This window comes from Strongylocentrotus purpuratus, unplaced genomic scaffold, assembly GCF_000002235.5.
Source record: "Strongylocentrotus purpuratus isolate Spur 01 unplaced genomic scaffold, Spur_5.0 spur5_scaffold_10, whole genome shotgun sequence".
NCBI classification, from domain to species: Eukaryota; Metazoa; Echinodermata; class Echinoidea; order Camarodonta; family Strongylocentrotidae; genus Strongylocentrotus; species Strongylocentrotus purpuratus.
In genome coordinates, this window is record NW_022145595.1 from 26,079,751 (window position 1) to 26,106,596 (window position 26,846).

The 26,846-nt window shown below is 36.7% G+C and overlaps 2 protein-coding genes across 2 annotated transcripts; both read right to left on the minus strand.

Moving 5' to 3' along the window:
• Window positions 1–11,514: 11,514 nt before the first annotated feature.
• Window positions 11,515–15,597, minus strand: LOC115921598 (E3 ubiquitin-protein ligase TRIM71-like). The gene is made up of 2 exons (XM_030979198.1): window positions 14,961–15,597; window positions 11,515–12,771 (listed from the first exon to the last, which is right to left on the minus strand). Exons 1-2 carry the CDS (start codon window positions 15,591–15,593, stop codon window positions 11,515–11,517), a joined length of 1,890 nt encoding a protein of 629 aa, XP_030835058.1. The 5' UTR covers window positions 15,594–15,597.
• Window positions 15,598–21,118: 5,521 nt separating this feature from the next.
• Window positions 21,119–26,438, minus strand: LOC115921599 (E3 ubiquitin-protein ligase TRIM71-like). The gene is made up of 3 exons (XM_030979199.1): window positions 26,159–26,438; window positions 24,554–24,945; window positions 21,119–22,475 (listed from the first exon to the last, which is right to left on the minus strand). Exons 1-3 carry the CDS (start codon window positions 26,436–26,438, stop codon window positions 21,213–21,215), a joined length of 1,935 nt encoding a protein of 644 aa, XP_030835059.1. The 3' UTR covers window positions 21,119–21,212.
• Window positions 26,439–26,846: the final 408 nt, after the last annotated feature.

A 26,846-nucleotide genomic window follows, 5' to 3' on the forward strand; every position in this document is an offset into this window, starting at 1 on the left:
TTCCTTGAAAATGGTTTCTCATTGAAACATGTACTAAAGGAACCTGTCTACAAAGACCACTTTTTGTGTTTTCCTGGGGGGTTTGACTGTATTAGGTAATGCTGAAATTATTGAACATGATAGCTACCTTTGACCTTCATATTTCCTCCCTCTGATCTAAGCTAAATTATGGCTGTCACATTGATGTAATGATCAGAAAAACTAAAACACATTGGACAGAATGCCTTGGAGTTTTCCTCCAATGTTGTAGGTCCATGTTTAAGCCTACCTGCACTAGTTTTGGCCAGGAGGGATAAGACCTCCCTGCATGGTCACTGGCAGGTGGTTATCTCATCAAATCAGCTCTTAATTAACGTAAGAAAAAGGGGACCATGGGGGACCAACGGTCACCGCTTAGGCATTGTTTGCTATATAGAGGGCGCAAGTAGCTATAAGTAGTGCAGTGGGGCTTTGAGGTTTATATGTGCTTGGCTGAAAGGATGGTGAAGACCTGAAGATGCTTTCCTTTGTTTAATCAAGAAAAAAAAGCTCATATTGCATGATATAAAAATATTCTGGATTTATGTAGGTCTTGATAGGGGTGATTGATCTCCTTATGTTACAGATTACTTGCTAATTATGGAATTTAATATTCATTTCCATTTGCTTTGTTGGGGAATCGGTTGATATGAAACATTTGGCCGAAAGGATGAAACATGAAAATGAAACATTTGTTCACAACTCAGATTGGGAATGGAGGGTATCTTCCTCTCATTTATTCTGATGTACATGTATTGACCTGGGATGGCACCAGATGAAGTAAAGCTTGTATCTTTTAACTTCGGTGATTCAAATAGTAATTTTTTTTTTTTTACAATTATTGATTTGTTTTCTCATCACAAGGCTAGGGTTGCTTGAAGAGTTATGTACTTCAGGGCCGGTATTCAATTCAATACTTAGAATAAGTGAGAAATTTACTAAATAAATTACTAAGCTTAGAACTTTACTTATCTCGTATTCAAATCGCATTTTAGACTTTAAAATATGTAAGATAAAATTTAAGTAAAATACGTCGCAATAAATGGGTCCTAATATAATTGTGCATAGGATATTATCCTGGGTTAGAAAACCATATGCCTACCAATCAAGGCCTCCAATTAATTGACTTTAAGTCTGGTAGGGAGCTGTCTTAAATTTATGGTAAAATACTTAGTCAAAAGTTTGAACTGAAAACCAAAATTGGCTAAGGATTTTATCTAAGCCTAAGTAAAATACTCATATTTCAAACTTAAGTATTGAATTGAATACCGGCCCAGACTTATACAGTCCTGATGTAAAATTAGATACATGTTGAACACTTAACCATCACAGCTGATGTATGTATGGTAAATCAATATCTATTTGTGTTTATTCTATTTATTTCATTCCAAATGTGCATGTCTTGGGATATATTGTGCTATCTAAATAGCTTCTTTTTCTGTTACTTTGGTGGTCTTATTATACAGTGTTGTGTGATTTTTTTTTTGTGAGATATTTTTCAAATTGTGAGATATATTTGTTGCTCAAATCTCTTGAATTCTTAGAGCATGTTATCTACTGGGAAGTTTTCTAGCAACACTTTACTGTCCAAATTTTCTTTTTAATATCAGGGAAAAATAGAATCTAAGAGTAACACATCTCCTTTTCACATGACTAGAAATATTGCCAAATAAATCAGAAAGTAAGTAAATCTTTTTGAGATTCTCAAACCATGTAATTTTTTTAATGTACCATTCTTGTAGACTGTCCTCTGTAGAATTATTAAACCGTTAAGACGCTTACTCCAATATGTAATTTCCTATTGTTTCTGATATACAGCACACCTCTCTTATACTTAAAAGTGTTATGCGATTGTAATCCAAAGAGTAATTCAAAATAACTTATTATTTCTTATATTTGTTTCTTTCTTCAGATATGGAAAAAAAATCGTGACATTTGTTTGAGAATGAATACAGTTGTTTTTATTATACATGTATAAATATATATATCTTGTATTCACTATCCATTAATTCAGAATCGATGATTGGCTGTAAGCAATGACGTCACGCATCAGATGGATGTGCATTTTCTTTATGTAGTTTGTATCAAGAATGATTTCCTTATCCGTGTGTTCATGTGACTCTGTGTGTGGCAGAATAAATCAATTGAAATACATGTATAATAAAGTGCAAATACTACCTTGAAAATAAGCGTTTAAGTGTTATTTGTGATGGAGAAGATGAGAAGAAAACTTATTTATTTTTGAATCGTTTGATGAGAGCGAAAGGGTGTTGAATTTATTTTGGATGTTTTTTTATCTCTTTGGTTTATTCACTTGACTTTCAATCTAAGGGTTGAGGGTTCAAATCCCAGCCAGGCACTAACGTCCTCTGGCAATTATAATCGCAGGGATTGAAGAGAAAAAGCATCGAGGCTGATGAAGCTTCTTAGCTTCCTTGGGTAAACAAAATTATTATAATATTATTATTTTATTTTTTCATAAAATCCTCTTCTTTTTTCCAGAGTGATTGTGGGGGAATGTATTGCAGAAGGTTAAAAATCCATGGAATAAATTATAAGGTATTTTGAAACGTGAGAAGAAAAAAATGAGAAAACATGAATGATTTTACGTACGGGTTCTTTTAATACATTTTTCAATGAGAAACACAATTTAAGGGATACAAAAAAAATCTGGTCTTTATATGCAGGTAAGCTTTCTATACATGTGGTATTGTGGTGATATGTACTCAGGATTCAACTATACATATTTATTGTTAAAGAGCCTTTAAAGGTACTATGTCCCATTTGCAGGCCAAAAAAATGAAAAAGTTAAATTCCAACTGCATTTGAAAGATAATACTAATTTAGAACTTCCCTAAAAAAGGTGGGGCTTGAAAATGTCTTCAAGTGGGAAAATAACGACTATTAGTTGTCAAATCGACTTTAGGGCTATAGAGCCCAAAAGTAATAGTCTTGATTTTCAGACAATTGTACTGAATGGTCATATGTTTTATGCTGCGCAAAGATTCAATCAGTTTAATCTTGGCCATCACAAGAAGTGGGTTATTGATGTAGACAAATGCTCATGTACCCTTTACAACTCTTTTCATGTATGTTATTACCAAAGAAGAAAAAAAGCCAGTCAGTCACTCAATAGTGTCTGACAGTGAAGTCTAGCAAGTAAACGGGTTTCCTTGCATAATTTGAATATGAGGACACTGCTAACGTTTAAATTTCACAGATAGGACATACATGACATATTCATAATTCCTGCAAAGTTCTACAGCATTTGAGGTTGGCTGCAAAAGGGACATAGTACCTTTAAAGGTTAATGTACTATCCCATTAAGACACAGCTCTATGAATATAAAATAAGTCTATACATTAAAATATTCACATACTCTAATCTTCGTCTATTCATCGAATACAATACTGTTACCAAGACGTTTGATGAAAATGCATTTCCTTCAATTATTAGCTAGCATGGAATAGATCTATCCTCGGAACTGAGCTCAACTTTTAACTTGTTTGAGGTCTCGAAGCAAACAAAGTACTATCGGACAACCAAAGTCTGTAAAAGAAGATTTGGGTTGGCCGAACTGACCCACTGATTAGCAAACTAAAATTATATTGTATGCTATTTTAGGCAACAAAATAACTCAGTTGATGTCAAAACATGTATACACATTGTGCCTTCTAAGAGATGTATAATTATACCTGAATTCAGGGAGCAATTACTACACTGTCGCTCATATAGTTGGAATATTTTTTTTTTAACCCCAATTTATGGTAATTATCAATAATTCATTGAGTTCCCCCCGGTCCCCGACATAACAAAATTGTCTGTATACGGCTATATGCATTATGGCTCAAGGCATGGGCACACAGAAGATGTTTTTTTTTCTGTTGGGGACCGGGGGGAAAATTAAATGAATTATTGATAATCTATTTTCTTTACCTTGTTTGTTTTTGTCTCGCCTGCGTAGCAAAAAGCGAGACATAGGCGCCGCTTTTCCGGTGACGGCGACGACGGCGACGGCGGCGTCAACATCAAAAACTTAACCTATTAAGGTTAAGTTTTTGAATTTTTGATATAACTTTTTAAGGTATAAGTTCTTAGTCAATGAAACTTTGACTATAGGGTAATCAAGTATCCCCAATCATGTGAGTAGAATTTCAGAACACAAAGTCAAGGTCAAAGGTCATTTAAGGTTAAAGGTAATACAAAGTTTTGGGAATATTTCATCAGGATTGGATCATGAAATTTAAAATTTGCATTACTATTGTGAAATATAGTGTTAGAACACCCAACTCTAAAAAAATTGGTCTCTAAAAAGCTTTTGATTTGGAGTTATTAAAATTTTAAAAAAGAAAAAAATTTACCGGTACTCCCGGTAAATTTGGTATAGCTCCCTCTCAGTTCGAAAATTTACATGTCATCTGAACAGCATAACACATACATAGCACTATTGTCAAAGTGTAATAATTAACATGTTTGGACACCCAATCATATTACCAGACTTAAACAATATATATAATCATGAAGATAGTTATTTTAAAGTCGAGTTGCCTTAGTGTAAGATTTTTATACTGTCTCCTAAATTTGAAGAAAAATATACTTGTCTGTACACTGTAATCGCAATATATAATTTTATAATCGATCGGACCGTCACCATCTTTACTGTATACGTACGTTAATCTATGAATTTCCTGCGCGAACTGGAATATCCTGTGTTGTTCTCTTCAACTCATTTTTCCATTTCCCTCTCTTAATCGTTTCTGTGTTTTCAACTTTGAAATGCATTTGTTATTGCTCGACTTTGATAATATTGTTGTTCGCCAGCTCTGTGAACGAACGCACATATTGCCTGTATTTTGGTCAAGTCAATTGGCCGTGATGAACTGCAAAGATCTGGCATTGATCCCTGTGCATGTGTATTAGGCCTACGTATAGTACATGTTACGTGTGTACGTGTGTTGGGCCGGATTGGCCAGAAGAATTTCCGAGCACATTTTTTTTAGGGATAATCTCAAAATACTCCCCAAAGTCGTTGTACGGGGACAGTTTGGGTAATCATTATATACAGAACGTAACATTATTTATTTTGCATTTCTTTATTAAAAATAAAGAAGATACGTTTAATCTTATAATAAATCAATAATAAGGTTGACTTGACGTTTTCCCGAACAGTCGATCATGTGTATACTTAGACTTTGTTGTGGCATCAACATCAAGATTTTCAAAATGCTTCTTCTTCATTATTTTTCAACCGATTTTGATTCTGATTGTTTCATATGATAGGGCTAGGAGGGGATTTAACATTTCTACACAGAATCGTGAAATTCATTACCTATGCTAATTTATGCAAATTTATTCTAAATCACAAAAAAGGCTTCTTAATATTCTCCTTCATTTCTCAACCGATTTTGATTTGGTTTGTTTTATATCGTAGAGCTAACTTTGGTACACTAAACTGCTACACAGAATTTTGAAATTGTTCTCCATTAATTAATTATGGTAATTAATACAAATTTATTCCAAAAATAACAAAAATTGATTCTTTTCCCTCATTTCTTGACCGATTTTGATGTGGTTTGCCTTATCTGGTAGAGCTAAATTTGGAACACTAAACTTCTACACAGAATTGTGAGATTTTGCTCCATTGATTATTTATTTTTATTTTTTGACCTGTTCAAAAGTGTACCGCATACAATTTACGATATTTGTTGTTGCGAGATGCGGATGAGCGCTACGTCATTGACGTTCTGGTTTATCATATTGAATTGCGTTATGCAGGCGAGACCGCCGAGAGCGTTTCCCTTGTTTATTTGTGGGAACTGTTCCCTACCCTAGCCCCGCGTAGTCCAGAATCTGCACGGTCCTTTATAATTTCCCTACACACTTGATTCAAGCCGTCGAAGGTGGCGTTATCAACAAACCTAGCCTGGCGGGTGGCGAATTTTTTTTCCGTACTCGAGAGGGCAAATACCCCATGTGCGCATGCGCGTGGACTTGTGATTTCTCTGCTACTTCCCATACGAAATGTACATTATTCGCATGTACTGTGCACGATTCGCGTTCTACGAGTAAACGATGGCATAGTAGTCTTCAAACACAGACTCTGATTTGCCAGTTTGACAAATCAATATGCGTATGTGTCGCGATGTGCTTATTCAAGTCTGTGTAGTTGTATGATTCAGACCCAGTAGTGCATATGGAAATACATTGCAACTTGTATAGAATGGTATAGTAGTCTGCAAGCACAGACGCTAATCTGACAGTTTGACAACATACTAGTAGTGTGCTGAGAAGTACTTTATTCAAGTCGCCAACTTGTATAGAATGGTATAGTAGTCTGCAAGCACAGACGCTAATCTGACAGTTTGACAACATACTAGTAGTGTGCTGAGAAGTACTTTATTCAAGTCTGCGTAGATGTATGATTCAGACCCTACTGGTGCGTGCGTTAGAAATGCATCTCAATGTGTAGAGTGTAGTATAGTAGTCTGCAAGGACATAATAATATATTTTACTGCACTGTTGATTCATGTTTGATCATTGTCAAAAACACTCATTTGATGGTAGAGCTCATGTACGATTGTATGCTAATTAATAACTTTTTAATTCAGGCCTACATTTAAAATTAAGTGGTGTGGCGTGTATGGGTGTGTGTGTGTGCTTGTGCTTTAATAAAAGAGATACTTGTAACTTATACTAAATGTTGTTATCAATTTTAACATAATAAATCAATACAAAGGACGGAAACTAGATAAAAATCACAATTTTATTATTCATTCGACCATTGATTGCACTGACAAAAGAGTTATTAGACCAAAGTTAGAAATATTATTACAGAATGACGGTTTTGAGAAGGCCAATAAATGACCTTATGGTGTGTGGGTTTATCATATATAGGCCTACTATCGTTTGTTCAGAGCCAGAAGGGCATTCGTTGTGTTAAGAGTTAACATCCTTCTGGCTCTCAGCAGACCATGATTATAAATAAAAGTAATACAGAGAGTGCGAGCATACTGGAGGGAGAGCTAGAGAGAGAGAAAGAGAGAGAGATAGAGAGAGAGAGAGAGAGAGAGTGAGAGAGGCAGTGGCACAACACAGAAAACTACGAAAACTTGAATAAAAGCACTACTCAATACACAATAGGCCTATATTATTCTGTCAAACTGTCAAAGGAGAGTCTGTGCTTGCATACTACTATGCCACTCTATAAGTTGAGGTGCATTTCCAATACACGCACCAGTAGGGTCTGAATCATAAAACTACTCAGACTTGAATAACACTATTTTGTCAAACTGTCAGATTAGCGTCTGTGCTTGCAGACTACTATGCCACTCTGCAAGTTGAGATGCCTTTCCAATACACGCACCAGTAGGGTCTGAATCATAAAACTACACATATTTGAATATAAAGCACTACTCAAGACACTATGTTGTCAAACTGTCCGATTAGCGTCTGTGCTTGCAGACTACTATACCATGCTATTCAATTTGGGATGCATTTCTGTAAGCACTAAAATGTCTGAATCATACAACTACTCAGACTTGAATACTAGTACTATTGCTACGCACGATATATGCGTAATTGTTTTGTCAAACTGGCAAATCAGAGTCTGTGTTTGAAGACTACTATGCCATCGTTTACTCGTAGAACGCGAATCGTGCACAGTACATGCGAATACATGTACATTTCGTATGGGAAGTAGCAGAGAAATCACAAGTCCACGCGCATGCGCACATGGGGTATTTGCCCTCTCGAGTACGGAAAAAAAATTCGCTGGCGGGTGTCCTAATTTAATGATCACGCCATCATCGGCTGGTAGCAAGTAAGTAGGGAGAGGTAGTGCATGGTGGAGATCAAAATTAAATAGGCCAGAATCTGGACTATAGCCCCCGCTGCATACAGTCATGGTTCAGTGGCAAAGCAATGGCCTCGTAACTGTGAGGCCCCATGATCAAAACCGTGTCGATGTGCCATATTAGTGCCCTTTTGTGGGGCATTAATCCTCATTACTGTCAATTATGACAAGGGCGTTGGTCCCCCAGTTGATAAGCATAGTAGCATACACAATGCTTTAGCAGTCACGCAAAACAAACACTGGCAAATTATTATTCAATAAAACCTGAGAATGTATACCATTATCTAGATCTATTAGGAATAAATCATTGTCAAAATAATTCCATAAATTGGGGTAACAAAAAAATATACCAACTATATGAGCGACAGTGTATATCGGGCCCCTTAGATCACTAGAGTTAGAATTATTTTTTATCAAATAAGCGGATGATAAGTACCAAACATCAATGAAAGGTATCTACATCACTACAAGTCAAATCATATATGCTTTAAAAGTTAAGAGAATGTATAATTGATTAATCATCCAAATTAGAGCAAAAAGGGGCCGTTAAATGGGCTACATTTTACCTTTCATTCCAAGGTCGGCTCGGTCCAAGGGCGTTCACCATTGGCAGCTAGAGGGGTGTGGAGGTGTGAGATCCAATCTTAATTTGTGTCGTCTCATTTCATATTGTTGTCATGAATTGGGACTTTCTTATCTCCAAGTATACATCGCCCCCCCCCCCACCCGCACACATTCGATCTACGTCCTCTGTCACCGTATTGATTAATTGCATGACTACACTTTGCTAGTGTTTTGTCTGCAACATCAGTACCTCAATAAACATAACGAATAGGGAATTCTTGTTATCATGTATTTTATTGCCAGTGCAACCTTGCTTCCTCGTAGCTAAATAAAAAAGAGAGTTATATGTTGTGTGATCATTGAACACGCTTTCCAATATCCATTCACAAACCCTCACACTCATAATTCTAAATTGGTGACCCCGACGTGATTCATTCACAATTCATCCACACAGTCATAATTATCTCTAAAATAGTATTCACCAATAGAGGGCGACTAATATCGGCTTTGAGTCTCACTCTCTCTCTCTCTCTCTCTCTCTCTCCCCATTTCTCCATCTCCCCTATAAACACATGAATATTCCCAAAGTCTATGATATGTGCAATTCCTTCAAGGTTCTTCTTTCTTCTTCTTTGTTTTCCCTGTACATTTATGTGTGTGTTGAAGGGTATGTTTTCATAATAGGGAATCCTTCCTTTCTGCCTATTCCAAATGCTCTCGTAGATTGGCATTGTACTATCTTGTCCTTTTCTTTAAAATTCCATTCTGTATTTGTATGTTTTAAATGTTTTTATGAAGAATGTTGGATAAACTTTGAATTGAAATGAATTGATTAACAATGAAACAATTTCAGGCAAACGATTTTATAATCTGAAAAATATGCTGCTCTTGTTATTTTTTAATTTGGTTACGATTGTAGTAATAACAAAGGGATACCATTTTTTTTTACAGATGGCGACATCAGTGAGTACAATACATTCGACAGAAATATCCAGTGTCAATCAACAATACCATGTAATTACAACATTAAAATGTACATGTAATATATGCTCTCTCTTTACTTTCTATTTTTAATCAAAGAAGAGACCAAAATTTAGAGGAAAAATTCAAAATATGACTTAGAGACAAATTGTGTTAAAGGTACACTTTACAAAACTGTGTACAAAACATTATATGTAGAGGCCAGAAGTCTGTCCCAAAAATAAAAATTGACGAAACAAAAAAATTCTCCCCAAAAATGTCACGTCTGGAGAATGCCCTCGGAGTTGGTCCCCAGAGCCCTCGAAAAGGGAATCCAAGTCGATCACATAGGGTCACCGCATCTAGCCCTTGCACCAAACTTGGTCAGGAGGAAGTTGTAGGTACATTAATATTATGACACAAAAACTGAAACAAAATCTTAGGTCGGGATGGGTTTTCAGACGAAAGATGAAAGCTGTATGACTATACGCCACCAAAAACAAACAATGACATAATTTTCTATCGCGATGCGGTTATTAAAAAAGACCCCCCCCCCCCTATCAAAATGAAATGATAATAAAAGACAACAAATACACGTGAGAGCGAAAATTGTTCCCAAGTCAGGTCGCTTAGGCGTACAACAAAATTCAGTGATTTCTTATTCATCCAAACATATCAACTGGTATGCCAATTTCTAACGATAAGAAAACTTCAAAATGATTTTCTTTTTCCAGATTCACCCCTGGGTATGCCAAGCATGTATATTTGCATGACCAGAGGTAGTTTTGATATCCTCATAATTTTTACAATTTAATCACAACCCTTTCATAACCAATTCTCTTTCGAAGAGTAAAATGATATTATAGAATTAAAACAGAATGATAATACCAATAAATTGACAGGATAACCCGTGAAAGATGAAAAGGTTATTTACAATGTCAATATTAATTAATTCGTCATTTAAAGATACAAAATAATCACAACAATAGTCAGGAACTAAAAGTACGAACATCAAAATAAAATATTTGAGAATAACAATATGAGGTTAATGACACTGATAAGAAGCTAATCAATATCTTACCAATGTTCAAGTTGTTCATAATATTCTAAATTCCACGTCACTAATCGACGGTTTGTATAGCTTTAATTGAATTAAATCGAATTAAGCTAAACTGAATTGAATTGAAGCGGTGATCATTATGAAAAGGAAAACTGCCGAATTCACATGAATATGCCTTCGGTCCTGAAAAGCGCTATTTAAGAACTAGCTATTATTATTATTATTAGAAATGCAGTAAACGTTTACAAAGATATCATAATATTCTTACATCCCTTAAGATGTTTAGTCAAGGAGCAGAACTTCCGACTGTTAAACTAGGCCTATTTTCATTAATACATTGTTCTTCTCTACATCATAACAAACTAATCTGTCACGGTGTCACTTCCCAGAGCATTCAATTTAATTGCTTTTCAGACAGGGTGCAAAGTGAATACGAAGCACTTTGTCATGGAAAATAGCAACATGGTCCTCCAAGGATTAAACAAAAATTGATTTGATGTATTAGGCTAGTTCAATGTATACGAAGAGTAAAATGATATTCTAAATGAAAACAAAATAATAATACCAATAACTTGACAAGATAACCCGTAAAATCTGACAAGCTTATAGACAATGGGGTCTTATTTAGAATATCAATATTAATTAATTCTTCATTTAAAAATACAAAAATTTTACCACAAAAGTCAAGAAATATTGGCACGGACATTAAAGTAAAAGATTTAAGAATAACAACGTAAAGGTAATGACCCTAATAAGAAGTTTAAAAATATCTTACAAATTTTCAAGTTGTTCATTATGATATCAAATCACTGGCTTTCAGTACTTTTCTAGGAGAAACGCTTACACAATTTACGTACTATTTCGAGAAAGGGAAGTTATAATTATATTTGATAATGACAACGGTATTCAGGCAATTACAATCTATCGAGAGAATAGGCATCTTCTCATTCGGTTAGTTATCACATAACAAACAATAGAATATGACACTTGATGGCCCCTTATTAGAGTGGAGCTGGAGCAGAGAGGCATAGGCCTACACACCAACAATAATGGTAATGGATTACAGAGTTACTTTGATAAAATACAACTTCTTGTGACAAGCAAACGCGAGCATGTCTAGAGAGAGGGAAGCCAAGTAACACCAACTATGACCAAGCGTCAGATTAAGTACATTGAACTCAACTTTCTCCTTCAGGTTCAGACCATCAATGTCATAGAGCCTGATCACCACGTGATCATTCATATAATCAACGCTCGCTACATACACCCTGTCCTGCTCATCCACGGCGGCATACAGGTAGACACGGTTTGGAGCTTGTAGAGACTTACCAGCTTTCCCATCCCTGTCATACACCGTCACTACGCTTGGATTGCTGTCACATGAGCTAGTGATGATCAAACCCGACCTGGTGGCAGATACCTGGCTCGTCTCGTTGTGTTTTGTTGGAACAGTGTGTTTGAGAGTGGATCCCGTCGGGTCATAGACGTAGACTTGCTTTTCATTGTTAGCAATGAGGATTTCATCTGATGGACTTCTGTTTAGTCTGAACAAAATGGCATTGCCTTTCACGTGGATGGTAGATTTCCTGGATCCATTGGGAGAATATAGGTGTGCTTCTTTACTACCCCTTGATACGCATAACGACCTGTCTTGTTGAAACACAAGATCAAAACACTTCATGTTACTTGGTATGTTTGCATACTGGTGCTTTTTACCAGCTGAATCAATGATATCTATACCATGTTCAACCAAATATCCGATAGCCACACTATCATCAGAGTACTGGGTCATTCCCCACATAAATCCCCGTAGATCTACACACTGAATGACTTGCAACTTGGGATCTGATTCTGAGATGCTCCCGAGGTCAAGACGATTATCTGCAGGCTTGAACCTCTTCTTCTGTGCTTTCTTCGTAATGGCTGCCGCAGAAGTGTGATCAGTAGCCTTCTTCAGCATGGCATCCAGCTCCTCACAGAGCAAGGTATGAGCAGACAGATTGTCTGTCTCAAGCCGACCAAGTCTGTCATTAGCTACCAGTGTTATTGAACTACAAATACTCTTGATCCTCTGTCGATTGTTGAATTTCAAGACATTGAGGTTGTCATCGAAAATGCGCTTTAATGCATTGATTTGCTCTATGAGATTTCGATGATTTTCTTCAAGCTTTTTGGCCTTGATGCTGTAGGCTTGACTGACATCGTCCAGTAGTTTCTGCACGGCAACGTATACTTCGTGGCGTTGTACTTCCACATTCTGAATGTTCTTCTCCAGTTCTGTCTTCCTAGCGGCACATCGTTGGACAAGGTCATTCACCTAAACAAAACAAATAATAGAGAAGTGAAAAAAACATTTTCTACATAGAATGAGATGTATGCAAATTACATGGAGCTGGTTTGAAAATGAAACACCGATTTTGCACGCGCCTGAAATTTCACTAAAGTTAGAACCACTCTTTTCAAGGCTTCACTTTTAGGGGGCATCGTAACCATTTATTTTGTATTCTTTTTTATATTGCATGCTTATATATTTGATTTTAAATGGTAAAAAATGAACTGAATTTAAGATGATGATATCATGTATGAAGAGGGGGGGGGGGGGGGGGGGGGGGGCAAACACTCTCGATGTTTAAGGATTTTTGACTAATGTATAGCTATGAAATGTAGCTACGCTTACTACCTTCAAATAGCCCCCCCCCCCTCCTTTCTTGATATTTATAAAAGAGAACAAGACTTTTCATTCCTCTTTTTGATTGTAGTATTGGATTGGAATGTAGCTTCTTAAAATAAGCAGATGTTTTAAAACACAGAAATAGATTTAAGATATTTGAAAATTGAAGCATATTTAAAATTATTATTCTAAGAATGACATAGCATACCTCATATACAAGTGTTTCTATGATATCAAGGATTATATAGCTCGACAGAAAGTTTATTATTAAGCGGGGGAGTGTAGCGACCGAGCGAAATTATTTGCTTCTGCGAAATTTAAAAGTTCAAATATAGTTTGAAACACCACGGCAAATGCCAGCCTGCTTCAAAATAATGATTTTGCATATAATTATGTGGGCAACAGAAAGAGCTTCATATCTTCTAAGAGGGGGTGGCAAAAGTGTTGCCCTACCCACTTTACTAGAGAGAAGCATCGATCTTCACTCCCTATCCGCTCCAAGACCATATAAAGTAGACAGGATTTGTACAATGGTAAGAAACATTCCAACTATTAAAATGCAAGGAAGACCAGTGACCAAGAGGGAAAAGAGAGTGTTTTGGAAAGTTATAACCGTATTTTAGAGCACTTAATTGCTTTTCCAATCTGCAATATCATCACATGTAATTGTGCTATTGTCTTGCGAGCCGGGCGGGGCCTTTGCCTTCTCCCCCTTTATAGAGGAAAGCTCTACCCGAATACTCCGGGCCCTTGGGTATTAAAGCGCTTTTGTATTTTATAGCTAAAGAAGACTATACACCGTTATACATGCAAGTTAGGAACTACATTGAGGATTTCAACATGGTTTACTGAAAACGTGAACATTCAGATCATTGCATGTTGCATTTTTGCATCTTTACATAAATATTTAAAGCTAATCGATACACGGCTAAATTGTGGCGTGTAAAGGGGGGGAAATAATTTATAATTTAGCCGCCACCTTGACAGAAAGAAAAAAAATCATCAGCCTCCTCGCTTTTATGTTTTGGAAGAAAGGGTACATTTATTATGCGAGGGTGTGTAGCAATCGAGAGGGAATTTTAGAATATAGAATAGTGACACTTTGTTTTTGTAGAATCTCTTTTTTGTTCTCTTTTATGCTGCACAATTATTGATGTCAAAAGATTTTGTCTGGCAAGGGAGGAGGGAAAAGCAAATCCTCCTTTGTTTGTAAAGATATTTGTGAAGGAGTGGATGCAGAAACTATTTGGCTCCACCCCCGATAGAGGAAATAATATGCCCCTTATAGTTTTTGCTTTTGTAAGGGATGGTAGCGACCGATAAATGAGTAAATTTAGGTTTGGAAATTGATGAATTCTGGATCTTAGATCTTAGAGAACTTATCTGCTTATAAGGCTTTGCTGCCAAACATTTATTGTCAAAAGAGGGGGGGGGGGGGGTCTCACTTTGCCCCAACCTCTTAGAAGATAAGAATATCTTCTCTCATGTTTGCGGTGCATATATTGGAGACAAGGTTTACATAATTATACATGTAGGCTATATGATAAACACGAGTAGGAAAATGTTGATTTTAGGATGCTGAAAATGTACAATTTAGATTTCAGAGTACTTGTTATCTCGTTATAATGCAAAGGAATTACATTTATATATACATTTGTTTTTTCCTTGCGAAGCGAACAACCCCCACGTGATTATTGAACCATGCAGTTCCCTCGACCAGTCCCCTCCCCGCTTCTGGTGCCTATGGTACCTTTCTCTATCTGAATTGTATGAGTAAATCTTGTCAGGCCTTAGCCAAACGCAATTATTTTTTATCAAATGAACCCACTAATTACCTTAAGCCGTAACTGCTGCTCGAAGTCAGCCTGATTCTTGATCTTGTGATTTTGATGACCGACGATCACACACTTGAGACAGACATGGACCTTACAATCCTCGCAAAACATATCTTTGTTCTCTTGTCTGTGGATGCAGCACTTCTCGGATAGATGACCAATACTGACCTTCCCGTTGTTGATATCCTGTATGGATACAATCTCGTGATCTTCATAGACTTTAAGAAATTGATGACAATCCAGACACCTATCACAAATGTAGTTATTACATGTACAGCAGAATGAGACGGCATCTTGCTGAAACTTGCAAGCAGTGCATTTTGGACGCATCTCAAGGACAGCGTTCATCCCTCCACACTGCGCGTGGTAATTGTCTACAAGTCCGTTGACAGTCACATTGGTGAGGAAATCATCGACACGGTTCAGAGACAACTTGGTGATCTTCCTGCAGAGAGGACAGAGCATGTGATCGAGATCCTGGTGGGAAAGGTCATAGTTCTTGAGACATTTCCGACAGAAGGTGTGTCCGCATGAAGTCAGGATGGTTGCCTCGTCGAAGATATCAAGACATAGTGGACACGTCAGGTTCTCTGAAGAGCTTGGAGCTTTCTCTTCCTTGGTCTTCTCAGCCATTGGAGCAAATATAAGATTTTTGGCTTATTACAAAAACGAGCTCATTCTACGCATATATCCAATGTCCAATACAGCTTAAAGTGTGATCAGCTAATGTGTACTTAAAGCCAACAGTCAGTTCATGCAAGCACAAACTATATGCAGTGACGTAGTCACGTAGTAGATTGTACCAAAGAGATATCTCCTTGATTGTACCAATATCCTGAGTCTATGTAACAAGTGAGTCCTATAACTGCATGTAGTTCTATAACTAATTTCTCACGTTGATTACAATTGTGTCGAAAGAGGTTCGGATAACGTTGATCAAAACTAGTGAGTCTCTATTCAAGTGTATACATCAATACAAATGTGATTACAATACTAAACTCGCACTTCGTAGATCGTCTGTAAAAAAAATGCATTTTGTGCATGTTATGAATAGAAGTGGGTTTTCCCACAGATAGAGCGCACGCAGCGTTAAAGCACCTTTGAACTTTCGGCGGTATTCATCATTTTCATCATAGAGGGCGACTTTTTAAGTTTTAATTGCGGATACATTGTGTTGGAGATCCACTTTAGTAGAATCCTAGGTACCGTAAAAGAGCAACACATTTTTTTTGGCTTTTATCACTTTGTTTTGAAGGGTACACGACGATAATCACACTTATATGTCACCCCTCCGTTCTCTACTATTCTTCCCTTATCTCCTTTCATTTCTCTCATTCTCTTTCCTTTTCATTGTCAAAATTTCTCTTAATTTTTTAACTTATGGAATCCTACGAGGCTACAATTATTTCAATGCAAAATTCGCCTGAAAAATATTTCACCACTTCCTCTCTTATAAACATAAACTCATGATTTAGGCTTTTAGGCGATTTGTAATTCTTCACATGCCGTACATGGTTTTTATTTTCTTCATGCCACAAATTTCAACATACATGCAATCTTTCTATAAACTATTATGCTTGATGGATGAACTTGAATTATGTTAGGTTATTTTATCGTTACTCCTTAAATCTATTCACATGTAACATCAGCAGACGTGGAGGACCTCATGACAGAATGACAATTCATTTAGGTAATCCTCATGCGTCCGCTGGTGGCATTCTCACTGTTTTGTAACTATTTCATGTTATATGCTCTGTGTTGTCATTTTTGTTCGTTCATACATGTACCTGGAAATCAATTAAATTAAAATTAAATTAAATTAAATTAAATAACCATGATAAATTAAATTAAATTAAATTAAATAACCATGATAAATTAAATTAAATTAAATAAAATAACCATGATAATGTGAATCACGTTTATCTGAAGAGCTGATAAGAAGAAAAATGATTTCAAAGTAGGCCATACTAGCATATTGCACTGAAATATGATTCATTTGAAATATAAATGTAATCATAAGAGTTTTGTTTGTACTGCATTTTGGGGAAAACTGTTGATTGTTTTGTCCCTTCTCATTGTAAAGACAAAGTGAATGGATTGTGACCAGCAAAGTAGCCAAAATAAGACTGAAACATTGCTCGAATCATAAATCTACGTGCATCTGTTTTTACTGTTTTCGATTTCCCAATAACTTTATAGACAGTTTCCAATCGCGTCTGGACAGTTCCTCTCGTACATGTCATGCAGTTAGATTTAATGGACCAGCACTCATCTTTATCTGTATTGGTATCAAAACTTTAGTCGCTCTGTTGAAATGATTTCAGGTATTAAACAGTTATTAGATGACTGTAATTTCTGTACATTAGTTGCTAATCAACATGAATGTTTATGAATCTGTATGTACTTTGCACATTATCCTGGTGAGACTACATGTGTGACAATATGTACCATGTTTTTACTTGATTTTTTTTCTAATGGCCATTAGCCAAATTCCGAAATGCAAACTCCATTTTTTTAAAAATAAAGTTACAATTGAAATATTTTAATGAAGAATTAAATAGCGCAATGGGTTCATATAGACTACGTGGTAGTGAACTATTAAAACGACCAATATCTCTCTTGTTTATTACAAGCCTTAACTCCCAAAGAACCTCAGGAATGTTAACACTTATTTCCCCCCAAAGGTCGCTTGTACTTTAAAGACCGTCACCACTACTGGGCCAGAAGGGATTAGACCACACAAAGAGCCATCAAGGTCACTGTGAGAGGTGGCTATCTCATTAACCCAGCTCTCATTTAACATAAGAAAAAGAGGATCATGGGGGACCAACAGGCACCGATTCGGGAAGTTTCTATATAGAGGGAGCAAGTTGCTACAAGTATGGCAGTGTGCTTTTAAGAGTACTTTTCAGAATGTGATCGAAACATTAAAGTGCTGAAAATTAGTCATGTAAAGAAGGACCTTGACTTAATTTTTTTAGAAATGTGTACACCATATCCCCTTTAATAGGAGACAATATGTGTATAACCATGCAGGCAGGAAGGGACTCCTTGAGGGTACTTTGTCCCATTTGCAGGCCAAAAAAATGAAAAGGTTAAATTCCAACGGCATTTAAAAGACAACACTGATTAAGAACTACCCTCAAAATGAACGGGCTTGAAGATGGCTTTTAGGGGGAAAACAACAGTTGTCGAATCGACTTAAGTAATTGCAATCAGCTAAGTTATTTTCTGATTTTCAGACCCTTTTACTAAATGGTCGTACGTTTTGTGCTGCACAAAGATTCAATCAGTTTAATTTTGGCCAGTACAAGTAGTGGGTTATTGATGTAGACAAAATAATGCTCATGTACCTGTTACAGCTCATGTTATTGCCAACGATAAAAGATGTCAGTCAGTCACTCAATAGTGTCTGACAGTGAAGTCTAGAAGGTAAACGGGTTTCCTTGCATAATTTGGATACTAGGATACTGATAATGTTTAAATGTCACAGATAAGACATAAATGACATATTCATAATTCCTTCAAAGTTCTACAGAACTTGATATTGACTGCAAAAGAGACAGAGTTTTAATTTAAAAGAGCAGGCGGAAAATACATTTTTGTAGCACAGTTCTATTTCTATAACTCTTAATCGTGTAATTACACAGTATAAACTGTGCTTTCGTGATACCAACGGAATACAGATTCACAATATTTACTTGTACATTTTAAAGGATATTGTGCGATATTATATGAGCCCCTCCCCCTTTTCAAAATGCCCTTTTTAACATCTGATAAATGCCCTATTAAAATCTGATAGAAGTTTTAATAATTGACGTCAATGAAAACAAAACCTTTGAACTTGATGGTATATAGTATTCAGCAATAGAGGGCGAAAAATATCGGCTTTGAGTCCCTCTCTCTCTCTCTCTCTCTCTCTCTCCAGGCTCTCACTGTCACTCTATCTTTGTTATAGCCCTAATGGTGAATTATGTCTGTCTCAAGAGCTGATAATATGAGAAGTATATCAAATTGAAGATGTTACTATACCCTATATTGCACGGACATATGATTTATTTGAAATAATCATGCATAGACCCTACAACATAGGTCCATGAATTAACGATATGATTTTCTCTCATCACCATTCTGTCGGATATATGCTTCTATCTTTCCTTTTGTGTCTCTCTCTCCCTCTATCTCTCTCTCTCTCTCTCTCTCTCTGTCATTCTCTCTCTCTCTCTCTCTCTCTCTGTCATTATCTCTCTCTCTCTCTCTCTCTCTCTCTATCTCTGGCACCCCCCCCCCTCTCTCTCTCTCTCTCTATCCATTTCTCCACCTCCCCTCGTATAAACACATGAATATTCCCAAAGTATATTATGTGCAAATCCTTCAAGGTCTTTCTTTTTTTTTTACCTCAGTAACAATGAAACAAATTCAGGCAAATGTTTTAATAATCTGAAAAATAAACTGCTCTTGTTATTTTTTTAATTTGGTTACGCTTGTAGTAATAACAAAGGTATACCATTTTCTTTACAGATGGCGACATCAGTGAGTACAATATATATGACACAAATATCCAGTGTCAATAAACAATAACATTTACTTACAACAACAAAATGTAGATGTAATATATGCTCTCTTTACTTTCTATTTATAATCTTTTTTTAAAGACAAAAAGTTAGAGGAAAATTCAAAATATGAACTTTGAGACATGTGTTACAGGTACTTTACAAAAATCTGTCCAAAAATATTCATCTGGAAAAAAAAAACGCCAGTCTGGAGAATGCCCTCGCAGTTGTTCCCCAGAGCCCTAAAAAAGGGAATGCAAGTCGATCACATCGGGTCACCGCATCTAAATACCTTGCACCAAACTTTGTCAGGAGGAAGTTGTAGGTAAATTTTTATGACACAAAAACTGAAACAAAATCTTAGGTCGGGATGGGTTTTCAGATGAAAAGATGAAAGCTGTATGACTTTACGTCACCAAAAACGTGATTTTACATCGAGGTGCGGTTATTATTAAAGACCCCCCCCCTTATCAAAATAAAATAATAATAAAAGACAACAAAGAAAAGTGAGAACGAAAATTGTCCACAAGTCAGGTCGTTTAAGCGTACAAGGAATTTCTGCGATGTCATAATATATATTAATCGAAACATACATGTATGCTGGTATGTCATTTTCTAATGATGAGAAAATATTGAAGTTATATTTTTTTCCAGATTCACCCCTGGGTATGCCAAGCATGTCTATTTGCATGACCAGAGGTAGGTTTGATATCCTCATCATTTCTATAATTTTACATGATAATCACAATCCTATGTTACCCAATTCACTTTCTACCATTCTAACATTCAGAGGAAGATATTCCAAATTCTACGTCACTAATCGACGGTCTGTATAGATTTAATTGAATTAAATCGAATTAAACTAAACTGAATTGAATTGAAGCGGTAATCATTATGAAAAGAAAAACTGCCGAATTCACATGAAATATGCAAAGTGACATTACCAATTATAACAGAAATGCAGTAAACGTTTACAAAGATATCATAATATTCTTACATTCCTTAAGATGTTTAGTCAAGGAGCAGAACTTCCGACTGTTAACCTAGGCCTATGTTTCCTTAATTGTTTTTCACTACATCATAACAAACTAATCCGTCATATTATCACTTCCCAGAGCTTTCAATTTAATGGCTTTTTAGACAGAGTGCAAAGTGAATACGATGGAATTTATCATGGGAAATAGCACCATAGTCCTCCAAGGAATTTCTAAAATTGTATTTGATGTATTAGGCAAGTTCAATGTAACATCTATACGAAGAGTAAAATTATATCATTAAATGGAAACAAAATAATAATACCCATAACTGTACAGGATAACCCGTGAAAGCTGAAAAGCTTATTTACAATGAGGTCCTATTCACAATGTCAAATGACACTGATAAGAAGTTAATCAATATCTTACCAATTTTTAAGTTGTTCATTATGATATCATATCAATGGCTTTCAGTAAATATCTAGGAGAAACGATTACACAATAACATACGATTTCGAGAGAGGGAAGTTATAATTATATTGGATAATGACCACGGTATTCAGACAATTAAAATCTATCGAGAGAATAGGCATCTTCTCATTCGGCTAGTTATCACATGATAAACAATATAATATGACACATTATAGGCCCATATTAATTAGTGAAGAGCTGGAGCAGAGAGGTATACACATCAACAATAATGGTAATATAGAGTGTGACATGTATTACAGTGATACTTTGATAAAATACAACTTCTCGCTACAAGCAAACGCGAGCATGTCTGGAGAGAGGGAAGCCAAGTAACACCAACTATCGTCAAGCGTCAGATTAAGTACATTGAACTCAACTCTCTCCTTCAGGTTCAAAACATCAAGGTCATACAATCTGATCACCACGTTACCCTTCTTACTATCAACACTCGCTACATACACCCTGTCCTGCTCATCCACGACAGCATACAGGTTGACATCAACTGGAGCTTGTAGAGACTTACCAGCATTCCCATCCCTGTCATAGACCGTCACCACGCTTGGATTGATGTAACATGAACTCGTGACGATCAAACCCGACCTGGTGGCAGATACCTGCATCGTATCGTTCTGTTTTGTTGGAACAGTGTGTTTGAGAGTGGATCCAGTCGGGTCGTAGATATAGACTTTCTCCGCATCGTTAACGATGAGGATTTCATCTGATGGACTTCTGTTTAGTTGGAGATCGTTGTCATTGCTATTCACGTGGATGGTTGATTTCCTGGATCCATTTGGAGAATATATGTGTGCTTTTAATGTACTGTCCCCCGATACGCATAACGACCCGTCTTGTTGAAACACAAGAGCATTACACTCCATGTTACTTGGTATGTTTGCATACTGGTGCTTTTTACCAGCTGTATCAATGATATCTATACCATGTTCAACCAAATATCCGATAGCCACACTATCATCAGAGTACTGGGTCATTCCCCACATCCATCCCCGTAGATCTACACACTGAATGACTTGCAATTTGGGATCTGATTCTGAGATGCTCCCGAGGTCAAGACGAGTATCATCTGCGGGCTTGAACCTCTTCTCCTGTGCTTTCTTCTTAATGGTTGCCGCAGAAGTGTGATCAGTAGCCTTCTTTAGCATGGCATCCAGCTCCTCACAGAGCAAGGTATGAGCTGACAGATTGTCTGTCTCAAGACGACCAAGTCTGTCATTAGCTACCAGTGTTATTGAACTACAAATACTCTTGATCCTCTGTCGATTGTTGAATTTCAAGACGTTGAGGTCGTCATCGAAACTCCGCTTTAATGCATTGATTTGCTCTATGAGATTTCGATGATTTTCTTCAAGCTCTTTGGCCTTGATGCTGTAGGCTTTACTGACATCGTCCAGTAGTTTCTGCACGGCAGTGTATACTTCATGGCGTTGTACTTCAACGTTCTGAATGTTCTTCTCCAGTTCTGTCTTCTTAGTGGCACATCGCTGGACAAGGTCGTTCACCTAAAAGAAGCAATTAACAGAGAAGTGAAAAGAACATTTTCTAGCAAGAGATGTATGCTAATTACATGGAGCTGGTTTGAAAATGTAACACGGATTTTGCACTCGCCTAAAGTTTCACAAAAGTTAAAACCACGACCAAGCTCCCCCCCCCCCCCATTATCATATACACGTTTCATACGAGGTCAGAGGATTTGAAGGGAAAAAATTGTCTGCTTTCTTTAAAAGGGAATCCAGCCCTTGTAATAAGTCCATTTGTATGAAAGTAGTGATATCAGATCAACAGAATGGAGATGGACCAAATAGTAATAGTATAATAATAATAATAATAATAATAGTCATCATGATGATAATAATGATAAATAATGATAATGCAAATCACTAATACAAGCAATAATTATAATGATACTACTACTTCTATTGCCAACGTGGTAATGATGATAATGATTATGATTTTCATCAACATTATTAATATTATTATTATCATAATAAGTATTAGTATTCTTAGTATTGTTATTGTTATTGTCATTATTTATTATTTATGACAACAAATGTTATTATCATCATCGTCATCATAATCATAGACAAAGACAAATATTTATGTATTGTTACTCTCATGCAAAGTGATTCCAAAAGATAACAAGTGCTATAGGCCCTTTTGAACAACTACAACATAATGAAATTTCACTGATTCCCTACATTTATCTATATGATTTTTGTGGATTTTGATTTTCAGTTCCGAAAAGGCGTAGCTACGAAGTTATCTGGATAATATGGGCACGTGCCCCTTTCACCCCTTAAATGGTAAACCACAAAATGGAGGAGATAGAGGAGTGAGATCAAGAAACAGAAAAACAGGGAGAGAAGAAAGAAACATATGGATTGAGTGGTCCGTTTTTATCAATCATTTGCTTATAATGGCACCCTAAACATTTATTTTGTATTCTCATTAATGTTACATGCTTAGAATATTAGATTTTAGACGGTTGAAAAAAAAGGAACTGAACTAAATAAATAAATTGAGATGATGATACCATGTACTCCTTCATTCCAGGCGCGCCGGAATCGTTCCAATATATAATGATATAACATACATCATGTAAAAGTATTTCTTTAATATTGAGGATTATATAACTCGACAGAAAGTTTACTATAACATTATAATGTAGCGACCGAGCGAAACAATTGACAGGGTTTGTACAATGATAAGACACATTCCAACTATTAAAATGCGAGGAAGCCTAGATGCTGATGGGGCTTTGCTGCCAAATAGGGAGGGGTCTCACTTTGCCCCAAACTTTTAAAAGATAAGAATATCTTCTCCCATGTTGGCGGTGCCTATATTTGTAGACAAGGTTTACATAATATATGATAAACGCGGGTGGGAAAATGTTAATTTCAGGATGCTGAACATTTACAATTCAGATTTCGAATTAAATATATATTTTTTCCTTGCGAGGCAACCCCCACGTGAACTATTGAACCAGTCCCCACCGTCACCCCCTCCCCGCTTCTGGCGCCTATGGAACCTTTAATGAATATCCTTAGGCCGCAGCTAATGCTCGAGGTCAGCCTGATTCTTGATTTTGTGAATTTAATGACCAACTGGGACAGACGTGGATTTTACTATCTTTGTCAGGGAGGGGGATCTCATTTTGCCCCCACCCTTTGTTAGATGAGAGGATCTGCTCCCTCGATTGCGGGTGTATATTGTAGATAGGTTTACATACAATAAACACTGGGCCTATTAATATTCGAGGGATTGTATGTAACGACCTCGTGGAGGAGATTTTATTTTAGGATGTTGACAAATTACTTTCCAGAGCACTTGAAAGCTTATTTTGATGCAAAGGAATATGATGTATTTTTCGTCTCTAGTCTTTTACCTTGCGAGGGGGGCCACAAGGGCTGAAATCAATTTTTGGCCCCAACTTGAATAAAACAGGGACATCATCCCCCTACCTCCCCTCACACTTCCGGCGCCTATACATGTATACCTTCCTCTATCTGAATTGTATGAGTAAATCTTGTCAGGCTTAGCCAAACACAATTATTTTTTGTTGTCACATGAACCCACTTACCTTAAGCCGTAACTGCTGCTCGAAGTCAGCCTGATTCTTGATCTTGTGATTTTGATGACCGACGATCACGCACTTGAGACAGACATGGACCTTACAATCCTCACAAAACATATCTTTGTTCTCTTGTTTGTGGATGCAGCACTTCTCGGATAGATGACCAATACTGACCTTCCCGTTGTTGATATCCTGTATGGATACAATCTCGTGATCTTCATAGACTATAAGATGTTGATGACAATCGAGACACTTATCACAAATGTAGTTATTACATGTACAGCAGAACGAGACGGCATCTTGCTGAAACTTGCAAGCAGTGCATTTTGGACGCATCTCAAGGACAGCGTTCATCCCTCCACACTTGGCGTGGTAATTGTCTATAGTAGGAGACCAGCCTGTAGGTCCCGTGACCAATCTCGGGGAACAAAGGTTTGAAAGTGTTTTTGTGTTCCCTGATGAATACCGAACAATTTTGACTTGGGCTGCCCCCTTGAAAATCCCAGGCATTTTCGTGAGGGGTCAACAAAGGTCATACAGGGTAGAAATTTAAATATATTCCAATCGTGTCGATATGCATATCAAACTACTCGTCTGGTCATGAGGATTCAAAAATAGTATAGTTTACTATACCTCCGACCTTAAATGAGGGCGCTATGGTCAAAAACGTTGAAAGGTCAACACACTTTTGACTGGTGGTCAAATTCACCAACACGGTTAACCTTATCAAATTTCATATCAAATTACTCGTCTGGTCATAACGATTACAAAAATGTATAGTTTGTTATACCTCTGACCTTAAATGAGGGCGATATGGTCAAAAAGGTCAATGCACTTTAGACTGGTGGTCAAATTCACCAACACAGTTAACAACGTCCGATTCTAATGATTTTAGTGTCTAATAATATGTTTTCTGACATAAAAAATTCAACTAAGCAACTTTAAAAACCAAAAGTGGTTGCTATAACCTTGAAATGTCCCTCAAACCCATGGATAAGAAGTTATATATGTTTGTCACCGAAACGGCAGCCATTTTGGATGTACATGGTCAAGGTATGCACTTTTACTTTTGAAAGTTGTATAGTTGAATTTGCCGTGTCAGAAAACATATTATAAGACACTAAAATCATTAGAATCAGACAATGTTAACTGTGTTGGTGAATTTGACCACCAGTCTAAAGTGCATTGACCTTTTTGACCATAGCGCCCTCATTTAAGGTCAGAGGTATAACAAACTATACATTTTTGGAATCCTCATGACCAGACAAGTAATTTGATATGAAATTTGATAAGGTTCACTGTGTTGGTGAATTTGACCACCAGTCAAAAGTGTGTTGACCTTTCAACGTTTTTGACCATAGCGCCCTCATTTAAGGTCGGAGGTATAGCAAACTATACATTTTTTTAATCCTCATGACCAGACGAGTAATTTGATTTGCATATCGACACGATTGGAATATATTTGAATTTCTACCCTGTATGACCTTTGTTGACCCCTCACGAAAATGCCTGGGATTTTCAAGGGGGCAGCCTAAGTCAAAATTGTTCAGTATTCATCAGGGAACACAAAAACACTTTCAAACCTTTGTTCCCCGAGATTGGTCACGGGACCTACAGGCTGGTCTCCTACTACTACAAGTCCGTTCACAGTCACATTGGTGAGGAAATCATCGACACGGTTCACAGACAACTTAGTGATCTTCCTGCAGAGAGGACAGATCATGTGATCGAGATCCTGGTGGGAAAGGTCATAGTTCTTGAGACATTTCCGACAGAAGGTGTGTCCGCATGAAGTCAGGATGGTTGCCTCGTCGAAGATATCAAGACATAGTGGACACGTCAGGTTCTCTAAAGAACTTGGAGCTTTCTCTTCCTTGGTCTTTTCAGCCATTGGTACAAATATCGGATTTTTGGCTTATTACAAAAACGAGCTCATTTTACGCATATATCCAATGTCCAATAAAGCTTAAAAGTTTGATCAGCTAATGTGTACTTAAGTTAAAGCCAACAATCAGTTCATGCAAGCACAAACTGTATGCAGTGACGTAGTAGATTGTAGTTTATACCAATGGCAATACTATGTCCTCAGTCTACGTAATTAACAAGTGCGTCCTAACTGCATGCAGTTCTATACCAATTTCTCAAGTTGATTACATATATGTCGAAAGAGGTGCGAATAACGATGAGCAAAAGTACTGAGTCTCTATTCAAGTGTATACATCAATACAAATGTGATTGCAATGCTGTACGCTCACACTTATTATAAAGTAGATCGTCTGTGAAAATAATACAGTTTGTG

Coding starts and splice junctions, on each gene's coding strand:
- LOC115921598 (XM_030979198.1), bottom strand. CDS start 15,593: ATGGCTGAGAAGACCAAGGAAGAGAAAGCTCCAAGCTCTTCAGAGAAC. Junction 12,772..14,960: donor AGCAGCAGTTACGGCTTAAG/GTAATTAGTGGG, acceptor TGTTTTGTTTAG/GTGAATGACCTTGTCCAACG.
- LOC115921599 (XM_030979199.1), bottom strand. CDS start 26,438: ATGGCTGAAAAGACCAAGGAAGAGAAAGCTCCAAGTTCTTTAGAGAAC. Junction 24,946..26,158: donor AGTAGGAGACCAGCCTGTAG/GTCCCGTGACCA, acceptor CGGGACCTACAG/GCTGGTCTCCTACTATAGAC. Junction 22,476..24,553: donor AGCAGCAGTTACGGCTTAAG/GTAAGTGGGTTC, acceptor TGCTTCTTTTAG/GTGAACGACCTTGTCCAGCG.